The 20722-nt window shown below is 57.6% G+C and overlaps 4 protein-coding genes across 4 annotated transcripts; 2 read left to right on the top strand and 2 right to left on the bottom strand.

Moving 5' to 3' along the window:
- Positions 1 to 1339: 1339 nt before the first annotated feature.
- PHYSODRAFT_539963 (hypothetical protein) lies at positions 1340 to 2873 on the bottom strand. The gene is made up of 7 exons (XM_009522058.1): positions 2787 to 2873; positions 2320 to 2700; positions 2177 to 2251; positions 1978 to 2099; positions 1745 to 1909; positions 1605 to 1669; positions 1340 to 1536 (listed from the first exon to the last, which is right to left on the bottom strand). The coding sequence occupies exons 2-7, from the start codon at positions 2444 to 2446 to the stop codon at positions 1431 to 1433; spliced, it is 660 nt and encodes a 219-aa protein (XP_009520353.1). The 5' UTR covers positions 2447 to 2700; positions 2787 to 2873; the 3' UTR covers positions 1340 to 1430.
- A 253-nt stretch (positions 2874 to 3126) lies between these two features.
- PHYSODRAFT_480915 (hypothetical protein) lies at positions 3127 to 3537 on the top strand (the record flags this gene model as incomplete). The annotated part of the gene is made up of 1 exon (XM_009522059.1): positions 3127 to 3537. A coding segment is annotated over one exon (411 nt), but the record flags the coding sequence as incomplete, so codon positions are not given.
- An 89-nt stretch (positions 3538 to 3626) lies between these two features.
- Positions 3627 to 4540, bottom strand: PHYSODRAFT_285034 (hypothetical protein). Its single transcript, XM_009522060.1, has 3 exons — positions 4410 to 4540; positions 4204 to 4263; positions 3627 to 4127 (listed from the first exon to the last, which is right to left on the bottom strand). The coding sequence occupies exons 1-3, from the start codon at positions 4498 to 4500 to the stop codon at positions 3787 to 3789; spliced, it is 492 nt and encodes a 163-aa protein (XP_009520355.1). The 5' UTR covers positions 4501 to 4540; the 3' UTR covers positions 3627 to 3786.
- Positions 4541 to 4714: 174 nt separating this feature from the next.
- PHYSODRAFT_326137 (hypothetical protein) lies at positions 4715 to 20720 on the top strand (the record flags this gene model as incomplete). The annotated part of the gene is made up of 6 exons (XM_009522061.1): positions 4715 to 6717; positions 6800 to 6992; positions 7572 to 8230; positions 8341 to 8412; positions 8498 to 14781; positions 14881 to 20720. 6 exons carry the CDS (start codon positions 4715 to 4717, stop codon positions 20718 to 20720), a joined length of 15051 nt encoding a protein of 5016 aa, XP_009520356.1.
- Positions 20721 to 20722: the final 2 nt, after the last annotated feature.

Raw genomic sequence — 20722 nt, forward strand, 5'->3', positions numbered from 1 at the left:
AGCCGGTTTGCCATTATTGGGAATGGAGACTTTGTGAAGAATACAAAGGATTTAATTGTTCACCTTCGCCGCCAAAAAACGCTGATTACTGAAATGGGAGGTGCCGCAAAAAAACTAACTAATCGGTGGCTGTACATGGGAAACGCATTGCAGTGGATATTAAAAAACCATTTTCGCCTCGAAGAACACCTTGATGAAAACGTGTCTGCGGCACCAACGCCATCATGGTGGGTCAATGCAGCTGTTGTTTGTGGGATAACGGTGGTGGTGAACGTCACGTTTGTCAAGATACAGGGGAAGGATGTCCTGCTCTCGCAGCAAATGGCAGAGATTGAGCTCCTTGTAGATCGCCTTCGCAAACTGCTACGAGTTGAACGCGTACCTAGCTCTGAATTCCAATCTAGCGCTAATGACACGATTTCTACGAAGTATTGGCTCAAAGAACACTTGCTCGAGTTTATTCAAGACCAGGGGACGTTCGTCAAGAATCACATGAATAGTGTTGCAGATGCCGACAAAAATTCGATTCTGAGGCAGCTTGGCAAGTTTGTACTGCATCTAATTGAAGGTATGGAGCATGTACAAGCTGAGCGAGACAGCAACAATGACGCTGCCGCATCTCCAGCTCCGCCAGTAATGCCAGCTGAGCTTGTCACAGTCCCTCCTCGCCAGTTTGCAGAAGATATTTTGAATCCTCGCCGCGATCAATTGGCTTTGTTTTGGAGTGAGGCAAAAATTGAAGCCGTTGAACGGGAGCATCGAGAGCTGTGTCAAGCCAATCTGCTTGATGAGATGGTTCGCACAGCCCTGGAGGAAGAATCGTATGACCAGCTTCAACGACGCCTGGGATTCAGTGCAAAACGCTGCTGCTCCAAAGACATTTTCACATCTCCGCCAGTTCTGCTGCGGATTGGCAACCGTATTCGCGAATACGGCGTCCGTCGAATCCGATTTTTCCGTATTGAAGTGTGAACTGAACGACCGGCGCACTTCGTTGCCTTCTCTAGCCCTTGAAGGCATCTTCCAGGCTAAACAGTTCGATATGCTAGAGAAATTGTAGTAAATTGCATACTTTATTTCCTTAAACTGGCACTGTGCCGAAATAAACAAAACAAGAGTGCCGAAATATAGCTAATCCGACACATCCCGGCAGGTGCCAGTATAAGGGAGGTCTGGTATAGTGTATAGTGTGAAGTATGAATGAATGAATGAATGAATAAATGAAATGGGTCAGTGAAGCAGCGCGAATGGATCAACTGCTGGTCACAACCTCACACACAAGAGCTCGATCGATACTAGGGCGACGCAGTTGGCGAGGAAGGCGAGGCGCAGTGACATTGTGTTGAAAGTGTTATTACCGCCGACATGAAGTGCCGCCGGAACAGCGTGTTCCCTCCGCTTTAATCTTTGCCCGCACAGGCGCAGCGTATCTAAATCACGGCCGCGACGTAGTCGCCGACGCCGATGGCCGCAGCCAGCAGCAGCCCCTTGTACCGTGTGCTGCGCTTCTCTTGCTTGCGCTCGTAGAAGATGAATCTGCACCGAAAGAGCGCGTGCGTGTTAGCCTGTTGACATACCTCGCTCCGCACCACAGCTGCACGTACCTTTCGTCGTAGAAGCCCTTCGCGTACACGGCGAGCAGGTTGTACAGCTCCGGGAACTCCGCTTTCTGTATCCCCCCATCGACGTAGCAAAAGGATAAGCGACTGATGATATACTGATACAGACGGACACCAAAGCGTACCTGCGAGTCCTCAAGAATCTCCCAGTCGTACGTCTTCCGCTGCTCGTCCAGCTTGTTGGCAAAGTGGAAAACGCAGCGCACCTTCTCCGGGATCTTCGACTTGAAATCTTCTTCCGACAAGCTCTTGGCAAACAGCTTCTCGTGCCTCTTGGGCAAGTTGTCAACCTGATGGCAGCAAACGTTTGGGTCACGACTGGCATAAATGCTCGCTTGGACTGGAGCACCGTGCTTACATGAGTCGCAAAAATCTCAGTCATGACCGTCTTCTGGGTGGCAACCATCGAGTCAAAAATGAGCTTTGACTCAGTCTCGTTGATGATTTTGTCGCTATCAGCATCGTACAACTGGAATTGGCCTAGTCAGAATGTAGCGCGGTTAGTCCCCGTTTCAAAGACCGCCAGCATGGCGGCATGCCACTTCAGAGCAACTTACTCTTCAGCCATTCGGGGCTGTTGCCAAGAGCCGCCGCCTGCAACAATTTCTCCATCTCCTCGACCTGGACCTTGCCTAATTAGCGCGCACGAATCCATCAGAAGACCTTCTTCGAGCACAAGCAGCAGAGCGACCGAACCCACCGTCCTTGTCCTTGTCCAGCAGCTCGAAGCTGGCCACGGCCTGCGTGAACATGTGCCTCGAAAGCTTGAGCTTCACCGCCTCTACGAAGGCCTCCGCCTTGGGACTGCACAGCTCCTCGTCGTCCATCGGGCCGATCTTGTCGCAGTCCTGGAAGGCCTCGTCCTCCTGCTTCTGCAGGTAGCCGCTGGCCTCCTTCACGAACGCGTCGAAGGCGTCCTTGTCCAACTGCGTCTGCGTGGTCAGCGAGTTGCTGCTGCGATACGTCTCCAGCCACTGCCGGTACGCGCCATTCTCGCTCAGGCGGCGCGGCTGGGGCTGCTCTGGGATCTTGGCCACGAGGTTCTGCACGGCCAGGATGCTCCTGAGCTCCGGCAGCTCCTCTGGCAGCGAGACACGGCAGACGTCAGCTCCTGAATGGATGACAAGCAAGCTACAGCGCTACAGCTGCTGCGATACAGAGACTCACCGATGGGCTGCTGCTGGAACAAGCGCCCAAGCGACAGACGCGAGGCGCGCGCGGGCGCCGCCGCCGCTGCTGCCGTCGACAGACGCCGCATTCTTACTCGTGATGTTCGTCCACACAAATGGGCTCACTTAAGTACGAGTAATGAACATGCGGCGATGGCAGCGCCCCAGCTCATGGGCCTGCCGCCGGTCCTCGAGCTCCTCGGTCTCTGGCGGCCGCTTTGAGGTGGAGGGGGAGCTCACCAAGGCAAGCGCGTGCATTCTGCCAAGGCGGTTGAGAATTTTGTAGCTGACTGCGTTGCGTTTTGTGTGTGCAGCTCCCAGCGGGGGCCATCCCAGCGGTGGGCGTGGAGGCGCAAGTGACGCACGCCTTCTCCATCGAGGACACGCGCGCGTTCGCTCTACTCTCGGGGGACAGCAACCCGCTGCACGTGGACGCCGAGTTCGCCCGCCAGCACGCGGTCGAGAGCAAGCCCGTCGTCCAGGGCTTGCTATCTGCCAGCCTCTTTGCCACCATCTTCGGCCGCACTGTGCCGGGCGCCGTGTACGTCAAGCAGGACCTGCGCTGGAGGGCGCCGCTGCTGGTAGACGAGCAGGTGACGGCCCACATCCGCGTGGTGCGAGTGCGCAAGCGCTTCGTCGAGTGCGAGACCGTGTGCACGAAAGCGGAGGACGGCGTCGTCGTCGTCGATGGTCATGCTACGCTGCTGCTGCCGAACCCGGCCAATCAGGAGGCGGCGTCAAGCAGCTAGGGCGGCTAGAAGACAATGCTCTAGAGCTACGTTCTTGCTTCGCTACACGACGACGACATTGCCTATGGAGCGGCAGTCAATAGACAACTCGAGAACCAAGGTCGTATTTAGTTGCGTCTCGTTTTGGAGTTACCATGCACCACCTCTGAAGCGGCTTCTTCTCGTGCCTTCATCTCGGCTTCTACATCGCGGGACACTCACACACTCTTCCCGAAGGCCATCTCCTTAATCAGATCAGCAGCCGGGCGTCTAGGCCTCGACCTTCTTCTTGTTGGGCGACTCCCGCCACACAGTCTTGACCACCTCCGTGATGCCAGGGCCCTCCACGTTGACGCGCAGCAGGCCCAGGAACATGAGCGAGGTGGCGCCGAGCCAGCCCAGACGCGCGAGCATGCGTACGCTCTTGGGCACGTAGTCCGAGATGACGTTGTTCATGCCGATGTGGGCGTGCACGGGCAGGATCACGCCGAGCGCCAGGTCCACGGGGAGCGCCAGCGGCGACGGGCTCAGCACGAAGGCCAGCGGCACGGTGGCCATGAGGCCAATGCTGGTCAGGTGCTGCACCTTGGTCGAGAGCACGTGGTTGTCGGCTGCAGCAAGAAGCGAGGCGCCAGCGTTAGTTCTCAATCCCACGCTGGCACGCCTGCACTAAGACGAGGGGCTTACCTTCGACGATGCCCGCCAGGCCCGTGAGCTCCTTGTTCTCCGTGTACTTGGTGGGGGCGCCTGCAGACCACCCAAACGCAATGAGCGCCACAACGACATGTTAGTCCAGGCCACATGAACACGCGCCCCTTGGTACGCCGCCGCCACTGCGGGTCGAGGGCGGCGGGTCTGCGCTGGAGAAAAGCGGGCGGGACGGCAGCACGTACTCTTGCGGAAGTGGCGCACGGCCGACACGGGGCGCGGCGCCATGCGCTTGGTCACGGCGCTTCCGGATCGCAACAGGCTGCGGTGCATCATGGTTCGCTGCTGTGGGGCTCGGCTGCTTCTGGACCGCTCGGCGCTTTGGCTTCTGAGCTTGCGCTTCCGCAACACCCGCGGAAAAAGCGGACTTAACCGGGAGGCGAAACTTGGGAGCACCTTCGCGCCACCTCTTCAGTCTGCGTATGTTTTGTGTACGTTTAACCGTTCCAACTTCAACCAGGCAGGCGAGCAACAAGTCGAAGACCACCTCATGACGCCGGCGAGCGCCGCCGCCGCCGCCTTCGAGCGGCAGGACGCGCTGGTGGTGAGCGCGTCGTTCCTGCGCGCTGCGTTCGGCGGGGCGTCGGCCGTCTACTCGCTGCGGCTCGGCCAGCCCTGCACGTCCGTGGTGGTGGTGCACCTGCTGCTGCCCAGCGACGCCGTCGGCTCCGTGCGCCTCTCGTCCGACCGCTTGCGCTTCACGCCCGACAACTTCGGCCAGCCGCAGCTCGTGCGCGTGGAGGCGCTGGAGAACCACACGCAGTGGAGCGTCATCTCGCACCGCCTCTTCAGCCTCGACAGGAGCTACGACCGCGCCCTGGCGCCCAGTGTGGTCGTGCACATGGAGGCCACGCCCCTCGAGTGTCCGTTGCTCACGTTCGGCGGACTCACGACCAAGCGCAAGGCGGCGGCCATGGGCTCCACGCACTCCAGGAGGCTCGACATCTCGGTCGCGCTGCCAGAGGAGACGGGCAGCGATGCAGCGGAGCAGGACGCCTCGTGGTGCGTGAGCCACTTGGCCAGCGGCTGCCATTTCTCAGTCGCGGCCGTCGCGCAGCCCAGAGGGACGACGCTGCTCGCTTGGGGACTCAACTCTAACGGAGAGCTGGGCAACGGCACCATGACGTCGTCTCCTACGCCGCAGATGGTCGTCACCTTCCCCCTGCACTTCCAAAGGGAGCCGCTCAGCATCGCGCACGTTTCGTGCGGGAAGCACCACGTTGCAGTGATCACAGGCCAGGCCAGGCTGTTCACGTGGGGTAGCAACAAGTACGGACAGCTTGGACTGGGGGACTTTTCGTCGCGTACGCAGCCGGAAGAAGTGCACTTTGCGCTGGCGACGCTCAGCTCGCACCGACGAGCGCTGCGTGTGATGCACACGGTGCAACACGGAGGAAACAACGTCACCCACGTGGCATGCGGAGCGGCGCACACGCTTTTCGTCACTCATCAGCAGCAAATTCTTGGCATGGGTTACAACCAAGCGGGTCAACTGGGCCTGGGGCATCGTCTTCAGCAGTACAAGGGTTGGCGAAGCTGTACTCCGATAACAGTCGAATCGCTCCGTGACCAAAGCATTCTCGATCTCGGAGCCGGCCAGAACCATAGTGCGTGCGTTCTCAGCAACGGCGATGTCTACACCTGGGGGTGCGGTGACGATGGCAGGCTAGGAGATGGCAAGCTTGGCGAAGGTGTAGCAGTCCCGACTCTAATACCGCTGCTGCGAGAGGCTTCCATCCGCGCTCGGACAGTCCGCTGTGGTGCGAGGCACATGGCTGTGATATCTGACAGCGACTTGCTGTACATTTGGGGGGCCAACGACTTCGGACAACTGGGCTGTAAGGACCGAAAGCCACGCTCTCAGCCGTTCTTGCTTGCTACCCCGCCACTTTTTGCTGAGGGTGTCGAGGATGTGGCGCTGGGCGAGTTCCATACGACATGCGTGACGTCTGCAGGGAAAGCTTACACGTGGGGGCTGAATCTGAGGGACAACAGCGCATTGGTTGCATCGCACCATACTCCCCAGGCCATCGATCTCCCCGAGAAGGAGCGAGTCAGAAAGGTTTCGTGCGGATGGACTCATACGGACATCGTCACGCATATTAATGCAGAGGAGGCGAGTGCTTCAGGACAGGGGACCAACTTTGACAGGAAAATCGAGCGAGAACGAATGACACAACGCAAGGCCGAAGTGGCTCGCTGGAGAGCATTTGTTGCAGCTAAAATGGCGTCTACTTCTCACAAAGGGAAACGAGGGTCTCCTCGTAGCGACGAAAACCACTTACCTCTCGAAGAAATTGGGGTGGATACGAAAGCGCAAGCAAGCAAGGTATCAGCTCCAACCGCTGAATGCCCTTTTCACCCGACGCACCAGGTGCAGGAGACCACGAGCCTGTCAGAGAAACTTGTCGTCGCGTATGCTGATCAGGGCATGAAGGAGGCCGTGAAAAATGTGGCCCAGCTATTCCATCTTGCTCAAAGAAACCTCGTCAGGTACGTCGGTATTGCTGCTTCTAGCGAAGCTGTTTCTATTATCTGAGCTCGTTTTGAATGTATTTTGCTTTCTCTGCTGCAGGAATACTCGACGCAAGCAGGGTACCAACCGCGCTGAACGACAGTCACTTCAAGTAAAAGGAATCTTCTACCAGAATTCTCTGCGGCCGCCCAAAGTGCCAGCAGCGACCGCCTTCTCTCCTTCATCCATGTCTTCTGCTCGAAAGCTTTGGAGTGCAGCCGTCGGAGTATCGCCCGATCCGGACTGGCACCCGGTGACGCTGTGTGCTCCAGTTTACCCAACACCGCCTGCTTACAGCTCGCGAGCTACTGCTTTAATGAAGTCGGGTCTACTTACACAACAGGGGGAACAGGGAGAAACGCCAGAGCGAGGTGAATCTGCTTCATCCGACACCACTACCACCGGTAACAATCACTCTACCAGCCAGCATAGCGTCCGTACCCCGACAAACTCGAAGCGGATAGCAACCCCCTCCCCCCGCAGTCGTATCACTGTCGTGGAAGCGTTGATGCATCAGCCGTCGTACTCCATTACTCAAGGCGCCCTCACCTCTACTCGATATCGCAGTCAGAACAAGTAACTTAGTCTATCTTTTGAAAGTTGTCCAAGAAATGCCTAGTCTATCGTATTAACGTAGTAAGTGAGAGATCATCAGCGGCTTCCATGCTATGGTTGGTAGTGCCTGTACGCAAGATTCTTGCATCACTGCACTACCACAGCAGAACGATGGCCATATCGGTGGCCAAACCTAAAATCTCTAGTTGAGCGTTTTGTAACTACCTAACGCCAAGGGCGACCCCTCCATAGGGACAGATATCTCGCATTGGGCCAGGCAGGAGATCGGGCCGCCATGGCGGACGCGTATCGCTCGAAAGCGTCGGCCTCCAGCTCGATGCACGCAGCGTACGGTGCGAAAGGAAAGCCATCGCGCGTGACAGCGCCCAAGAACCAGCAGCCACCGGGGGCTGCTCAGACTTCTTCAGTCTTGCCTCGAATCGATCGTCGCGGAGAATTGCCCCAGAAGCCGAACGCTCCGTCGGTGCTGCAGTCGCCCAGCTCAACTGCGAAGAATGGCGGGCTGTCAATTCTGCTTCCTCCCAGACGACCATCCTCCAAAGAAGCGACTCCCGGCGAGGACAGCTCTCCGACGTTCCATGGGGACGAGCTCGAGGGGCCCAATGCCAAAGCGGCTTGGTGCACTCCACGGAATCCCGCGCCAGAAGTCCCCACTGGGTCCCAGGTCGCGTCATTCTTTGCGGCGCCCGAAGCGAACAACAGCTCGGACGGCCGCTCGACCGCAATGCCGACTCCGCTGCGTCTGCAGTCCGTGGAAGACAGCATCAACGCAAACGAAGAGCGCTATCGAGTGGATATGGAGTTGCTGGAAGCGAACAACGCCAAGTTCTTCGAGATCTCCATGTCGGCAAACCAGCACCTGGAGCACATGCACAACCTACTGCCGAATATCTCGGAGGTCGTTGACCAGACCACGTACGTTGGTTGTATGTCTGTCTGTCTGTCTGTTTGTCTGTGTGTCTGTCTGTGGGGTTGAAGTCTGGAGGGGTTGAAGTCTAACCCTTGTTGTGGACTCCCGTCGATAGATACGACCTGCAAAGCCTTTCGTCGGATATTGCTACGCTCCACCTGCAGCATGAAAGCGCCAAGAACGACCTGTACGCACCTGTTTCCTTGTTGCTATACCCCCCAGGGAGAGTTGCGTTCTGCTGCTGAATCGTGTGCTACCGTGTCATTCTGCAGGGTCAATCGCTTTGAAGCTGCGCTGGGCAACAACGCAGAGGAAATGGTGGCCCTGTCGGAGGCACATGTCAGCGAGAAGGCCCAATTCGTCGACGCACACGAGCGTGAACTACGGAAAGCCGACGACGACTTTCGAGAAAAAGTCGCAGCGCTTGAAAAGAAGTACAACGCGATGGAACAGAACTATCTGAACGAGCTTCAAGGGCTTCGTCACGCGTCGAAGGCTCAAATCCAGGCGCTTGAGGACTCGAATCTGACAGATAAAGAGGAGCGAGAACGATCCGCCAAGGCTGCGCTTGAGGCGCTGGAGACCAAAGCCCAGGAGGAACTTGATGACCTGCGCTCCCGAACCCAAGCAAAGTACGCAGAGCTCCAAGAGCGGTCCCAGAGCGAGTTTGCCGAGCTTCGGCGGACGTCCACGAATGAGCTCGTAGCGGTGAAAGAATCTTTGACGGCGGAAATTGCAGCGCTCAAGCAGACGTCGGCTGCGAACCTGGCAGCGCTGGCGGATAGGTCAGCGCGAGAGCTGCAAGAGCATCGGGACCAAAGCGACGGAGCTCTTCAGCGACTCAAGCTTTTTTACGCGAAAGAACGAGAGATTTTGCTCGAGAAAGCTTCGGAGGAAGTCGCGCGCTGGCGCATGGTCGAGATTGAGCAGTCGACTCGAATGGAAGCCCGTCGGTGCCAAGAAACAGAGGCACTACGTGAAGAGCTCGCAGTTACCAGCAAAGACTTTGTCGCACAGATTCAAGAACTTCACCAGCTCTACTCGTCGGAGATACAAACTTTGAGAGCGATGTCCGAGAGCGAGAAGAACTCGTTGCTGCAGACCCACGCGTCTGAGACTGAAAGTATCAAGGCTGCTGCTGGTCTGGAGCTTTCGCAGACGATATCAACGTACGAAGAGCGACTGCACTCGATAGCCGAAGCGCACGCGGTAGAAGTGGCCCAGAAGGAGGAGCATTCAGCCAAAGCGAGAGAGACTTTGATCGCCAAGTACGAGTCGGAGCTGGAGGCGCTTCGAAGCGAGCGGGTGCGTGAAAGGGATGCGTTAGTCCTCCACTACGAGACGGAGCTCGAAGCTCTCAAGCAAGCGAGCAGAGAGGAGCACGGCAGAAATGCAAAGCTCCACGAAGTGCAAGTCGCGCAGTTGCGGGACGCGCACGCGTCCAGGGTCTTGACTCTGGAGATGGCAATGCGCGAGCAAAGCAAGCAGGCAGAAGACACAATGGGCGAGAAAGACACCGAGCTAGAACGCAGACAAACACGCATCGATGCGCTGGAAGCCGACGGGATTGCGCTGAGGGAACAGCACGAGCAGCACGTTGAGCGATCTCTGGAGCTTGTGGAGCAAAAGGATATGGCTCTCTGTGAGCTGGAAGAAGAGATCTGGCGTCTTGGCCAGCTGAACGTGGAGAAGAGCACTCAGCTAGACAGCACCACCCGCGCGCTAAAGGCTGCCGAGGAAGACCTCCAGGTGAAGGCAAACACCATCCTGGAGCTCACGTTCGTCATCAAGAGCCGCGACGACGAGATCGAGAAACTGCGCAACGCGTTGCTGGACACGGTGCAAACGGTGAACACGAAGACCGAGATCCTGGAGCTTACCACGGAGACGCTGTCTTCCAAGGCCAAGGAGCTGGAAGCTACCAAGAACGCGCTCCGTCTTGAGTCTGGCAAGCTGTCGATGGTGGAGGAGTCGATGCACCAGAAGGTGGGCTTGCTAGAGAACACCGAGCTCAAGATGGAGAGCATGCGGCTCAACATGGAGAACATGCGGCTGGAGATGAAGCGGATGCAGATGGACATGAAGCTGCAGCTGGAGCACACGGAGGGCGAGATCGAGCTGAAGAACGGAGAGATCCATCGCCTCCACGGCACGCAGAGCGAGCTCAAGCAGAAGAACGATTTCTGTCAGCAAACCGTCGAGAGGCTGGAGGAGTCTCTTGCGTTTGCTCAGCGCCAAGGAGAAGAGGCCCAGCGTCGCATCGAGTTGCTGCGAGTGGAAGCCACGCAAGCCGCAGAGGAGATGAAGAAGGTGTGCGACGACTTGCTGGGCAAAGAGCAGGAGCTCGTCATTATGACTAGAGAGAAGCAGACCGCCGTGTCGGACAAGCAGCGGCTGCAGATCCAATTCAACGACCTCACGAATCTGGCCCAGACGCTGCATGAGCAAGTGGAGCTCCGTACCATGCAAGCGGAGGACGTTCAATGCCAATACCAGAAGCTCCTGGAGGAGACAGCAGCCGAAAAAGACGAGCGCTTGCGGTCCGAGAAGCACCTTCACATGCTGGAGCTGTCGGCTGCCAAGGACATGATCCGGCACTTGGAAGGGGTCGAAGAGCGCCTGCGTGACGCAAACTCAACACTGCAGGGGGTAACCAGCGAGAAGCAGCATCTAGAGAACGAGGTTCAGGGACTCAATGAGACTCTGAGGAGATACGAGGACACTGATCGGCAACTCCACGCTGCAAACCACGAGGTCGAAGTCAAGAACAATCTCATTGAGGAGAAAGAAGAGGAGATCGCTGGACTTCACGAACACATCCACGCCTCTGAGATCGAGACGCAGCATCAGTTGGACATGTCGAGGATGGAGATTGCGGACTCCTGGAGCAGAACCCACGAGCTCATGTGCGTCAAGGACGAGGTGCTGCAGCAGAACAGCAGCTTAGAGGAGAGCCTCCAGAACCTCCGAGTCGAGAAGGAGCAGCTGATACTTTCGTTTGGACAGGAGAAGAGGGACACCGTGAGTCGAGCAGAAGATCTACAAGAGAAAGTAGCAGGCTTGCGGAAAGAGGGCGCTCGAGCCGCCAGTGAGATAGCGGACCTGCAGCACGCGCTCAGCGAGAAGAAGAAGGAGCTGGCGTACTTGCAGGAAAACTTGGGAGACCAGACGACCGACACGCGGAAGATCAAGAGCACGCTTGTAGCGCTGAGCAGTGCCCACTCTGAGCTCCAGTCTGAGTATTCATCGTTGAGCGATCAGCGCGAGAAGGAGAAGAGAGAGAACGCGGACACGATTCGATCGCTGCAGCTGGACCTTGAGGGCAAAACCAAGGACTGCGAGGCGTTGCAGCAGTCGCTGGATATCCAGCGGCAGGAGCTTGACCTGCTGATGGTGCAGCACGACAACTACGTCATGCAGCTGACGGATGGACACCGTAGTGAAGCTGTCCAGCTGATCGAGAGTCACCGTGTGCAGCTTGCTCAGATGGCAGAAGAACATCTCGGCCAGATCGCCTCGATCACAGAGGACAACGCGGCCAGTGTCACCAGACTGAAAGAGGACCACCTGGAGCGGGTGAATCGGATGACTCAAGAGCACCAAAGCGAGATCACACGGCTGACCAACGAAGCCTCTCGGCTGATAGAAGAGCACCAGAGGGAGATCTCTCGTCTGAACGAAGAGCATAGCAGTGAGACTGCTCGACTGAAGCAAAGCCACCAAGAGAACGTTGATCGCCTGACCGACGACCTGCACTACCAGGTCTCAGAGCTCACACTCGACCGCCTCAGTCTGATCACTGAGCAGACGGAAGAGCTTGGCCGGCTTAAGAGAGATCACGCTGAAGAAGTCACGAGTTTGATGAGAGCCCACAGTACGCAGATCGCCCAGCTAACCGAAGCCCACGACGATGAAGTCGCTCGCTTAATGGAAGCCAATCGCAGCGAAATCGTGCGTCTACGAGACGAGCACGACACAGAAGTCGCTCGTTTGGCTGAAGAGCATCGCGGAGAGATCGCATCGCTAGAACAATCGCACCGGACTGCAGTCGACCGACTGGCAGAAGCCCATACCTACCAAGTCTCGGAGCTGACAGTAGATCGCCTCAGTCAGATCACGGAACAGAACGAAGAGCACAGCAGCAACGTCGCTCGTCTGAACGAAGCTCACGCCCGTCAAACTGCTCGTCTGGCTGAAGAGCACGCGCACGAAATCGCTCAAATGGTCGAAGGCCACTCACGAGAGATTGAGCTGTTCAAGAAGAGCCACCAGGACGAGGTGGATCGACTACACGACGATCAACGCATCCAAATCTCCGAGATGACGGTAGATCGGCTGAGCCTCATGGCCGAGCAGAACGAGACCCACGCCAGCGAGATTGGGCGTCGGAATGAACAGCACGCTACTGAAGTTGCTCGTATGGCGGAAGATCACGCGCTTGAGCTGGAGTCGCTCAAGAAACACCATCAGGACCAAGTGGACCGACTGGCCGACGACCACCGCAACCAAATCTCAGAGATGACAGTCGATAGACTCAGCCACGTCACTGAGCAGAGCGAGAGCCACGCCGGCGTGGTCGCCCAGCTTAAGGAAAGCCACGTCTGCGAAGTTGCTCGTCTGGTCCAAGAGCACAGCCACGAAGTGCAGTCTCTGAAGAGGAACTATCGGGACGAAGTGGATCGATTGACCGGCGAGATCCGCAGCCAAGTTTCGGGCCTGACCTTGGACCGCATAAGCCTCATCACGGAGCAAACCGAGCAGCGCAACAGCAAGATCGCTCGACTGACGGGCGCTCACGCTCACGAACTCGATCTGCTGAAGAAGACGCACGAAGACGAGGTGGGGCGACTGACGGACGATCACTGCAGCCAGGTGTCGGGGCTGACGATGGACAGCATCAGCCACATGACGGAGCAGACCGAAGGCCACCGCAGCGAGATCGCTCAGTTGACCCAGGAGCACCAGAACGAGGTCGTTCATCTGACCGAAGAACTTCGCGGTGAGATTGCCCACCTCACCGACGAGCACCGCAGCGAAGTCGCACGGCTGATCGAGGAACACCATGGCGAAATCAACGCCTTGACCGAAACCCATCGCAACGAAGTGGCGCAGCTCAAGACGAACTACCAGGAGCAAGTGAACCAGCTCATGGACGACCACAGCTACGAAGTTTCCGAGCTTACCGTCGATCGCCTCAGCCACATGACGGAGCAAACCGAAGAGCACCGTCACGAGGTGGCTCGGCTTGAGGGGGATCGTGACAGCGAGATTGCTCGGCTGGTAGAAGATCACCGCAACCAGATCGCCCAACTGGCTCAGGAGCATCTTCTCCAGACAACGCAAAAGTCCGAAGACCACGCGAGTGCGATCGCGCGTCTTGAGCAAAGCCACAAAAGCGAGATCTCGCGACTAAAAGACGTCAACAGTAGTGAAGCTGCGCGAGTCACACTGGAGCACCTCAGTCAGATCACGGAGCTGGAAGACAGCCATCGCATGGAGATCGTTCAGCTGGAGGAAGACCGAGACGCGGAGCTCGCCCGAGTGAAGGAGGACCATCGGAGTGAAGTGGAGCAGCTGATTGGAGCTCATCGGAGCTACGTGAACCAGCTACGAGCAGAGCACTACGACGGCTTTGGGCTCTTGCAGGAGGAGTACGAGGGCAAACTGAAGGAGATCGACGCCAATTTCGCCGACAAGAGCAGCAAAGAGCGCTCTGCCACTCGCCACGCAGAGATGGAGAACGCGCAGCTTCGCGACCAGCACCAAGTGAAGACGCGCGCTCTAAACCAGCAGCAAATGCTGCTGAAGCAGGCGGCCAATGAGCAAATACGCGTCGTGTGCGCGCACTCGCTGGAGCTGATGACAGTGCGCGTGGCGCACCAGCACGAGATCGAGTCGATGACGAAGCTCGCCGCGCAGTCTGCGCAGTCCTTCAGCGAGCAACTCGCCACGCTCCGCTCCCGCAAGGCGCAGATCGCAGCAGAACTGGCCCAAACGCTCGCGAGCATGAAGCAGACGGAGGTGGAGCACACTCGCGCCGTCATGGACATGGAGGTGGCGCATTCCCAAGCTCTGAGGGAGAAGAAGTCGGACCACGACCGAGCCGTGACGGAGAGAGAATCGCAGCACGCTCAAACGCTCCTGGACATGAAGCTGCAGCACAGCTCAGAGACGGAAGCTGCACGGCGGCTGGCTGATGAACGATACGAAAACGCCATCGCAGAGCACAAGAAGGCGGTGGACGAGCTCAGTGAGACGTTTGCTCAAAACTTGGAGCTCGTGCGTCTGCGCCTGACAGAAGAGCACCTGACGAAGGTGAATGAGCTGCTAGAGAGGTCGCGAGCGGAGGAAGCGCGGCATGCAGCAACTCTAGCAGCTGCACGTGAGGAGTTGAGGGACAAGTTGAATGCGCTGAAGAGTGTCGAGGAAGTCGTGGTGGCCTTGAAGAGTGAGATCAATGAGCTGCAGACCCAACTGCAGGATAGGACGCAGGAGGTGGCGGATCGTGATGCGGTGGTGGCGGCGAAGAACGCGACGATAGACAACGTCCGCAAAGGTAAGTCAAGTCGGTCCAAGGAGTTTACGGGGCGAGTTTGTCGATGGAGTGAGCGAGCACTAACCATTCACCACTATCCTATTCCTTTTGCCATGGTAGAACTGAATCTGTTGCTGGAGACGAGCAAGAGTACGCGCTCCAGCGAGCAATTCGTCGCTTTGCTTCGACAACAGCTCGAGACGCACGTGATGGAGGTCTACCACGTCGAGCTGAGTGAGCTCTCGAGCTTTGTGCTGGAAGAGGAGGGCGACTTGCTCGGGTGTTTGAAGGGCTTCTTCGCCATGCGCTGCTACCGAGGCGTGGCTCCGCAGGGACCAGATGGACGCCCCCAATCGAACAAAGCTGTCGCCAGTGTTGACGACGTTCGTGCACGCTTGCAAGAGTACGACCGAGTCGTTGCTGCTCTTGATGAGGTTCAAGGCTCCTCCAGCGACAATAACTCGAGTATTTCTTCGTCCCAGAAGATTGCGTCTCTCCTGAGTGAGCTGAAGCGACTGAAGCTTCACGTGGGCAAAATCTTCGTCTCCTCCGACCCAACCACCACCGAGATCGAGAGCACCAGCTCAGACATGTGGGTGCAGCTATTAGAGAACCTTGTCGGGTTCTTCAACACGCTCGCGATTCCCAAGGATCTAGAGAAGGCTTTCGTGCGCAGTCGCCAGGTGCTCGACATGCTGGAAGAGAACGAAAAGCTCATGCTGGACGCACAGGCGAGCTGTTTGAAGAACGACATCCAGTCCATGGCAGACATCGGAGGGCTATTCACCACAATCGACCAAGTGCTCGCTCGTGCCCACCGAGTCACAGGAAGCGACAAGTTCGTGAGACTCGGAGACTTGTTCGTTCTCTTTGATGAATGGGAAGAGCTTCACAAGGCGCTCGATGAGGCGAACGGCGCCGCTGGTGATAGCGCGCGAGAGTTCTCGGTGGACCAACAAGGGGCTTTGCCCGTGTTGACAACGGGCAACTACCTTCGAAGCGCTGAGATCGTCGCTGCTAGAGAGGAGGCTGCAGCGTTTGTTCGACGCTGCAAGAGCGCGCTACTGCTCCCTTGTGACGATAGTAATTCGTCAACTATTGACGACGTCGTTGAGGCGATTGAGCAGCTGATGCAGATCGTGCAGCACTTTGAGCGGCTGCAGCCGAAACTCGGCAGTCCCCGCCGACAACCTGCCGCCTCCGACCCGCCACCGACGCTCGAGAACAAGGTGACGGCAGTGCTCGCCTTCGTGGAGGAGCTGCAGCTCATGGCCGACTTCGCGCACAACATCCTGAGCGCTGAGAGTAAGAACGAAGGCGAAGGCGAAAACGAGGAGCCAGGGAGCAACGAGAGCAGCAGATCCAGTCTCGAGGCGCTTCGGGCTCTCACCAGAACTCCGTCCCCCGCCCCAACGCTCGAGGAGCTGCAGATCGACGTTGAACTCGCTGCCGTCGACGAGGCGATGCGAGGCTTTGACGACAGCGTCTGCGAGTTCTCCAACGAGGAGGGCGAGAGGCAGCGAGAGGCGTTCTTCTCCTCCTCCTTCCCCCCAACCGAAGAGAAATCGTCGTCTCGATCGCCGTCGCCCTTCCTGGCCGACTCCCTCATGGACATTTCGCTCGTCATGAGCGACCACCATCGACTGCTGTCGCAAACCGCTCGCTGGGTTGCGAAGTCGCGGCAAGGCGCGTCCAGGAGCCACGCGTTTAGTGTGGGCACGGAGATCAGCCGCCTGGTCCGAGAGCACTGTGCGCTGCTGTCCCTGTCGCGCCGCTTGTTCAAGATGAGGGATCCTCGCCAAGAACTGGTCTCCCTTCTGGAAGGCGTGGCTCTGCTCGAGAGACTGGCAGCTCGACTGGCGCTCTTCCAGGTAAGATCGGCTCGCGACACAGACGAGATGAGCTCTCGCGACTCACTCGATAGCGCATCAAACCCGTCCGAGTCGGCGACATCTCTGGGTAGGAGTGACGTTGACTCGATCGAGTCGCTGTCGCGTCCTGTGTTGGCCTCTATCGGAGATATGGCGCGGCACCTTCAAGACTACGACTACTTCCTACAGCAAGTGAAGGTTGACGACGGCCAGATGATGTTCCGTGAGAGTAATTCTCCCGCTGCGATCAACATCGAGGCGCTCGTGCAGGAGATCAACGAGCGAACGGCGCTCGTGGAGCAGAGCAAAGAGCTGCTTGGACTTGTAAACCCCACCCAGGAGCTGCCACCGTTCCTCATCGGTGCGCTGGAAGTTCTTCGACAGGCGAAGCAGATCCGCGAGTCCTCGTCCGTGCGCATGGTTGAGAGCAGCTTGAAACCTGAGCAGCTTGATCCCCAAGGGTTGGACACACGCGATGAAGCTGAAGGGGCCGGTAGTAATGGAGTCGAAGCTGTGCTGAGCGAGATGGATGCAGTGGTTGAAGACCTGCGCAGCTGTAGCGACATCCTCGAGTGGCTGAAGGAAGTTCTTCCTCAGTCTGAATCGGTGACCTCCGTCTCCGACTTGAAGGACCGCGTGACAGCATTGCTGACTCAAGTCGAGACTTTGACGAGTGCCAACGCGGGCTTGACGGGAGATAAGGCGGGTCTTCAAGTCGAGCTGGACGAGATGCAGCAGAACCGAGACCAACTAGTGGAGGAAGCGTCGAAAGAGGGCGCACTGCTGCTGGAACTTGCCACTCTGCAGGCACAACAAGTCTCGCAAACGACAGTGCAAGAAACACAAAGGCCTCGACTGCAGCTGTTCCAGGAACTCATCGAGCAGCAGCGACGAGTCTGCGAGATCACGAAGCAGCGCACAGCAGACACGGAAGCTGAAGCTTCATTCTTACGCCAGCATGGACTTCTTGTTGAAGAAGACGGAGACGACGTAGGTAGCGGCGCATTGACTGTGAGCACACGGATTGACGTCTACAACCGATTGTTGGAATGTGCAGCCACGTTGCGATCGGAGAAGAGTGAGATGGAGGCCAAGCTCACCGCCGAGAAGGTTGAAATGGAGACGGCACTACGAGAAGAGAAAGATGCACTGGAAGCTTCGCTAAAGGCCGAGAGAAACGCAGTCGAAGCCTCTCTCAAGACCGAGAAAACCACGATAGAGTCTTCTCTAACGGCCGAGAAAATCACCCTTGAAGCCACGCTGAGAGCTGAGAAGAGCGCAATCGAAGCCTCGCTCAAAGAAGAGAAGAGCGCAATTGAAGCCTCACTCAGGGAGGAGATTCGACGCCAAACCGAGAGGCTTGAGACGGTCGAGGGAGAGCTGGACGAAACTCGACTGCAAATGGAGAGCGCACTGGCTGAGGAGCGAGCTTATCTGGAGTCGAAGGAGGTTTTCTCTTCGCTCGTGGACGTCGGCCACAATGGCGAGTTCTCACGTATGAAAGTGTACGCGCAGCTCCATGACGAAATCAACAAGTTGCTCGACGCAAAGCAGGCGGTTGAAAGCTGCGCAGCGCACGAGTACAAGTTCCTCCAAGAGAACGACCTGCTGTCTCCAAACACCGACAGTACTACAGATCCTACTGTTCCAGCAACGTTGGAGCTGTCTTCAATCCGCCTAGACGTGTTCAAGCGTCTCGTAGACTCACTAGCTCGCTTACGCCAAAGCGACGATGACCTCGCGCAGGAGAACCGCTTCCTGCAAGGCACAAGCTTGGCGTTTGATCCTGATGAGCCCCAGAAATCGCGACTTGCCGTGTATGAAACTCTTCTTGCAGGCCAGAATGCGCTGGTCGAGGAGAAGTTGGAGCGCGAAGTAGCCGCAGAGAGTGAGAAAGCGTTCCTCGCTTCTCACGGCATCACCGACTTTGCCAATACCATGGACATCTACGAACAGTTCGTGGGTGCACGAAAGCAACTCGCTGATCTCGCAGCACAGATGAGCGAGGAGCTCCAGTTCCTAGCGGAGAGTCACCTCTACTCGTGTGATGATGCCGATGACGGAGCTGCGAGTCTCATGACTCCGTTTTCGTCTTCCTTTAGGCTGTTGGTGTATCGCAAACTCATGCAGGTCGAGGCTCAAGCTCGTGAAGCTAACCGACTGCTGAAAGAAGAGATGGAGCAGCAATTGTCTCGACAGATAGCGGCCGATCAATCCGTAATTGCCTCGCTAACTGCGAAGGTGGAGCGGCTAGAAGCTTCCCTCATGGCGTGGCAGGAGTCGGCGTACGCCTCTCAGCGTGAATGGGACAGGATGCTGCTGGAGGAGCAGGACAAGCGCCGAGCCTTGAGCCGACACCACGAGGACGCTCAAAAGCAGGGGGCTCGTGCCATGGAAGAGGTCACCAAGGCCCGCGACAGTGCGGTGGCGCTAGCGTCTGCTACGCACGCTGAAGCTCTGGCGCAAGCAACCCTGGAGCACGAAAGGCGACTGGCTGCGGAGCTTCACAGGCAGGCCCAACAGCTAGAACTCGCTGCCTTCGTATATGCTGAAAACGAGACGCACAAGCAGACCAGTGATGTTTGCGTCTCTGATGCGTCCCCGTCGATTTCAGCTGCTCAGACGCGCGCCCAGCTACTGGAGAAGTTCGCGAAGCGAGATACGACGGCAATCAGCATGATCTACAAGGCAATTCGCTTGACCACAGACATCCTGAGCGCAGCACCAGCAGCACCGGCAGCGACAGCGTCGCGTGCTGTGTCCGGCAACGCGTCAGCAGAAGTCTCCACGGACATCACTCAGACTGTGCTAGCCTGCGTGAAGGAGCTCAAGACACTGAAGGAGTTCTTGGTGCAGTCACTGGAGCAGGTTGCGAGAGACGACGACCAGGTGCCTCCTCCATTCACGAAAGCACCGTTCGCCAAGTGGATGGCGGACGCCGTCACTCGAGCTACAGCCGCCAAGGAATGTGCGATCGATCTGGCGCTCTGCTCACATCGAGAGTTCATGAGCTTCGCCGAGATCCAGTTGCTCACTCGGCAAGAAGACGCGGAGAAGGCCCTGGCCCGCGTGTATGACAAAGTGAAAGCGGCAGCAGTCAGCGGGGGCTTCACCGTTGATCAGGAAAAGCTGCTAGCTCTGGAGCTGGAGGTCACTCGCGAAAGAGAAGCTCGAGAAAGCGTGGCCTGCAAGTTCCGACTCAACGAAGAGTACTACCGGCGGCTGCTTGACGAGCGCAAGGAGATGGAAATCGCGCAGGCTGCGACGGTGCAGGAGCTTCGAAAAGAGTGCAAGGCACTGAGACTGAAGCTTGAGAAGCTGGAGCAGCAGATCCAGCAGCAGCCTGTGCTCCCGCAGTTCCGGCCACCATCCAGCAACACGTACACCTCCTCTCCGCGAGCTTCGGTGATGTCGCCACAAACCCCTCGCGTCCTGAAAAGTGCGGTGGTCTCCACTGTCCCGATGCCCATGCGACCGGAGCGTCCGCGCGGAGGTGGAAGCGCTCACAAGGAGCGCTACGTGAGCGATCTCGAGCGAGAAACGGGTCAGCGTCGTACGAGCACAGCGACTCGCCGTTATAACGACTGGAAAGCTCGTGAAGAAGTAATTGCCGAGAATCCTGGGTCCCAGCTCGAGCAGGACTTCCGAGCCATGCAAGCAGCAATAACGTCGCATCACGCTCCAGCAATGGAGCCCGTCGTCCCGACGGCGATGGCTGCACCAGCCACCGCCCCGGGTTCATCGTTGCAAAACCAAGAGCTCTGGTACCAAGGCGTGCGCTCGATCCACTACGTGTCCTTCTTCATCTCCATCTTCCACGTCCCTCGACAGCAGCTCTTCCGGGTGGAGGTCTTCAACAGCGACACGGAGCAGCAGCAGCAGCAGACCGTGTACGTTACCTGGACCGAGATGCAGACATTCCTCCAAGAAAGCAGGAAGGCCGTCCGCTTAGGTATCGCACTGCCTGCTGATCCTGAGATGGCCGTGACCGTGCCCCACCAGGTCCGGGCTGAGATCATGGACGTCCTGTTCGAACGCGTCCGAGTCTACGGCGAAGGCACGGAGAACATCCTGCTCGGGTTTGAGTAAAA

The sequence above is a fragment of the Phytophthora sojae genome, assembly GCF_000149755.1.
Source record: "Phytophthora sojae unplaced genomic scaffold PHYSOscaffold_2, whole genome shotgun sequence".
NCBI lineage: Eukaryota > Oomycota > Peronosporomycetes > Peronosporales > Peronosporaceae > Phytophthora > Phytophthora sojae.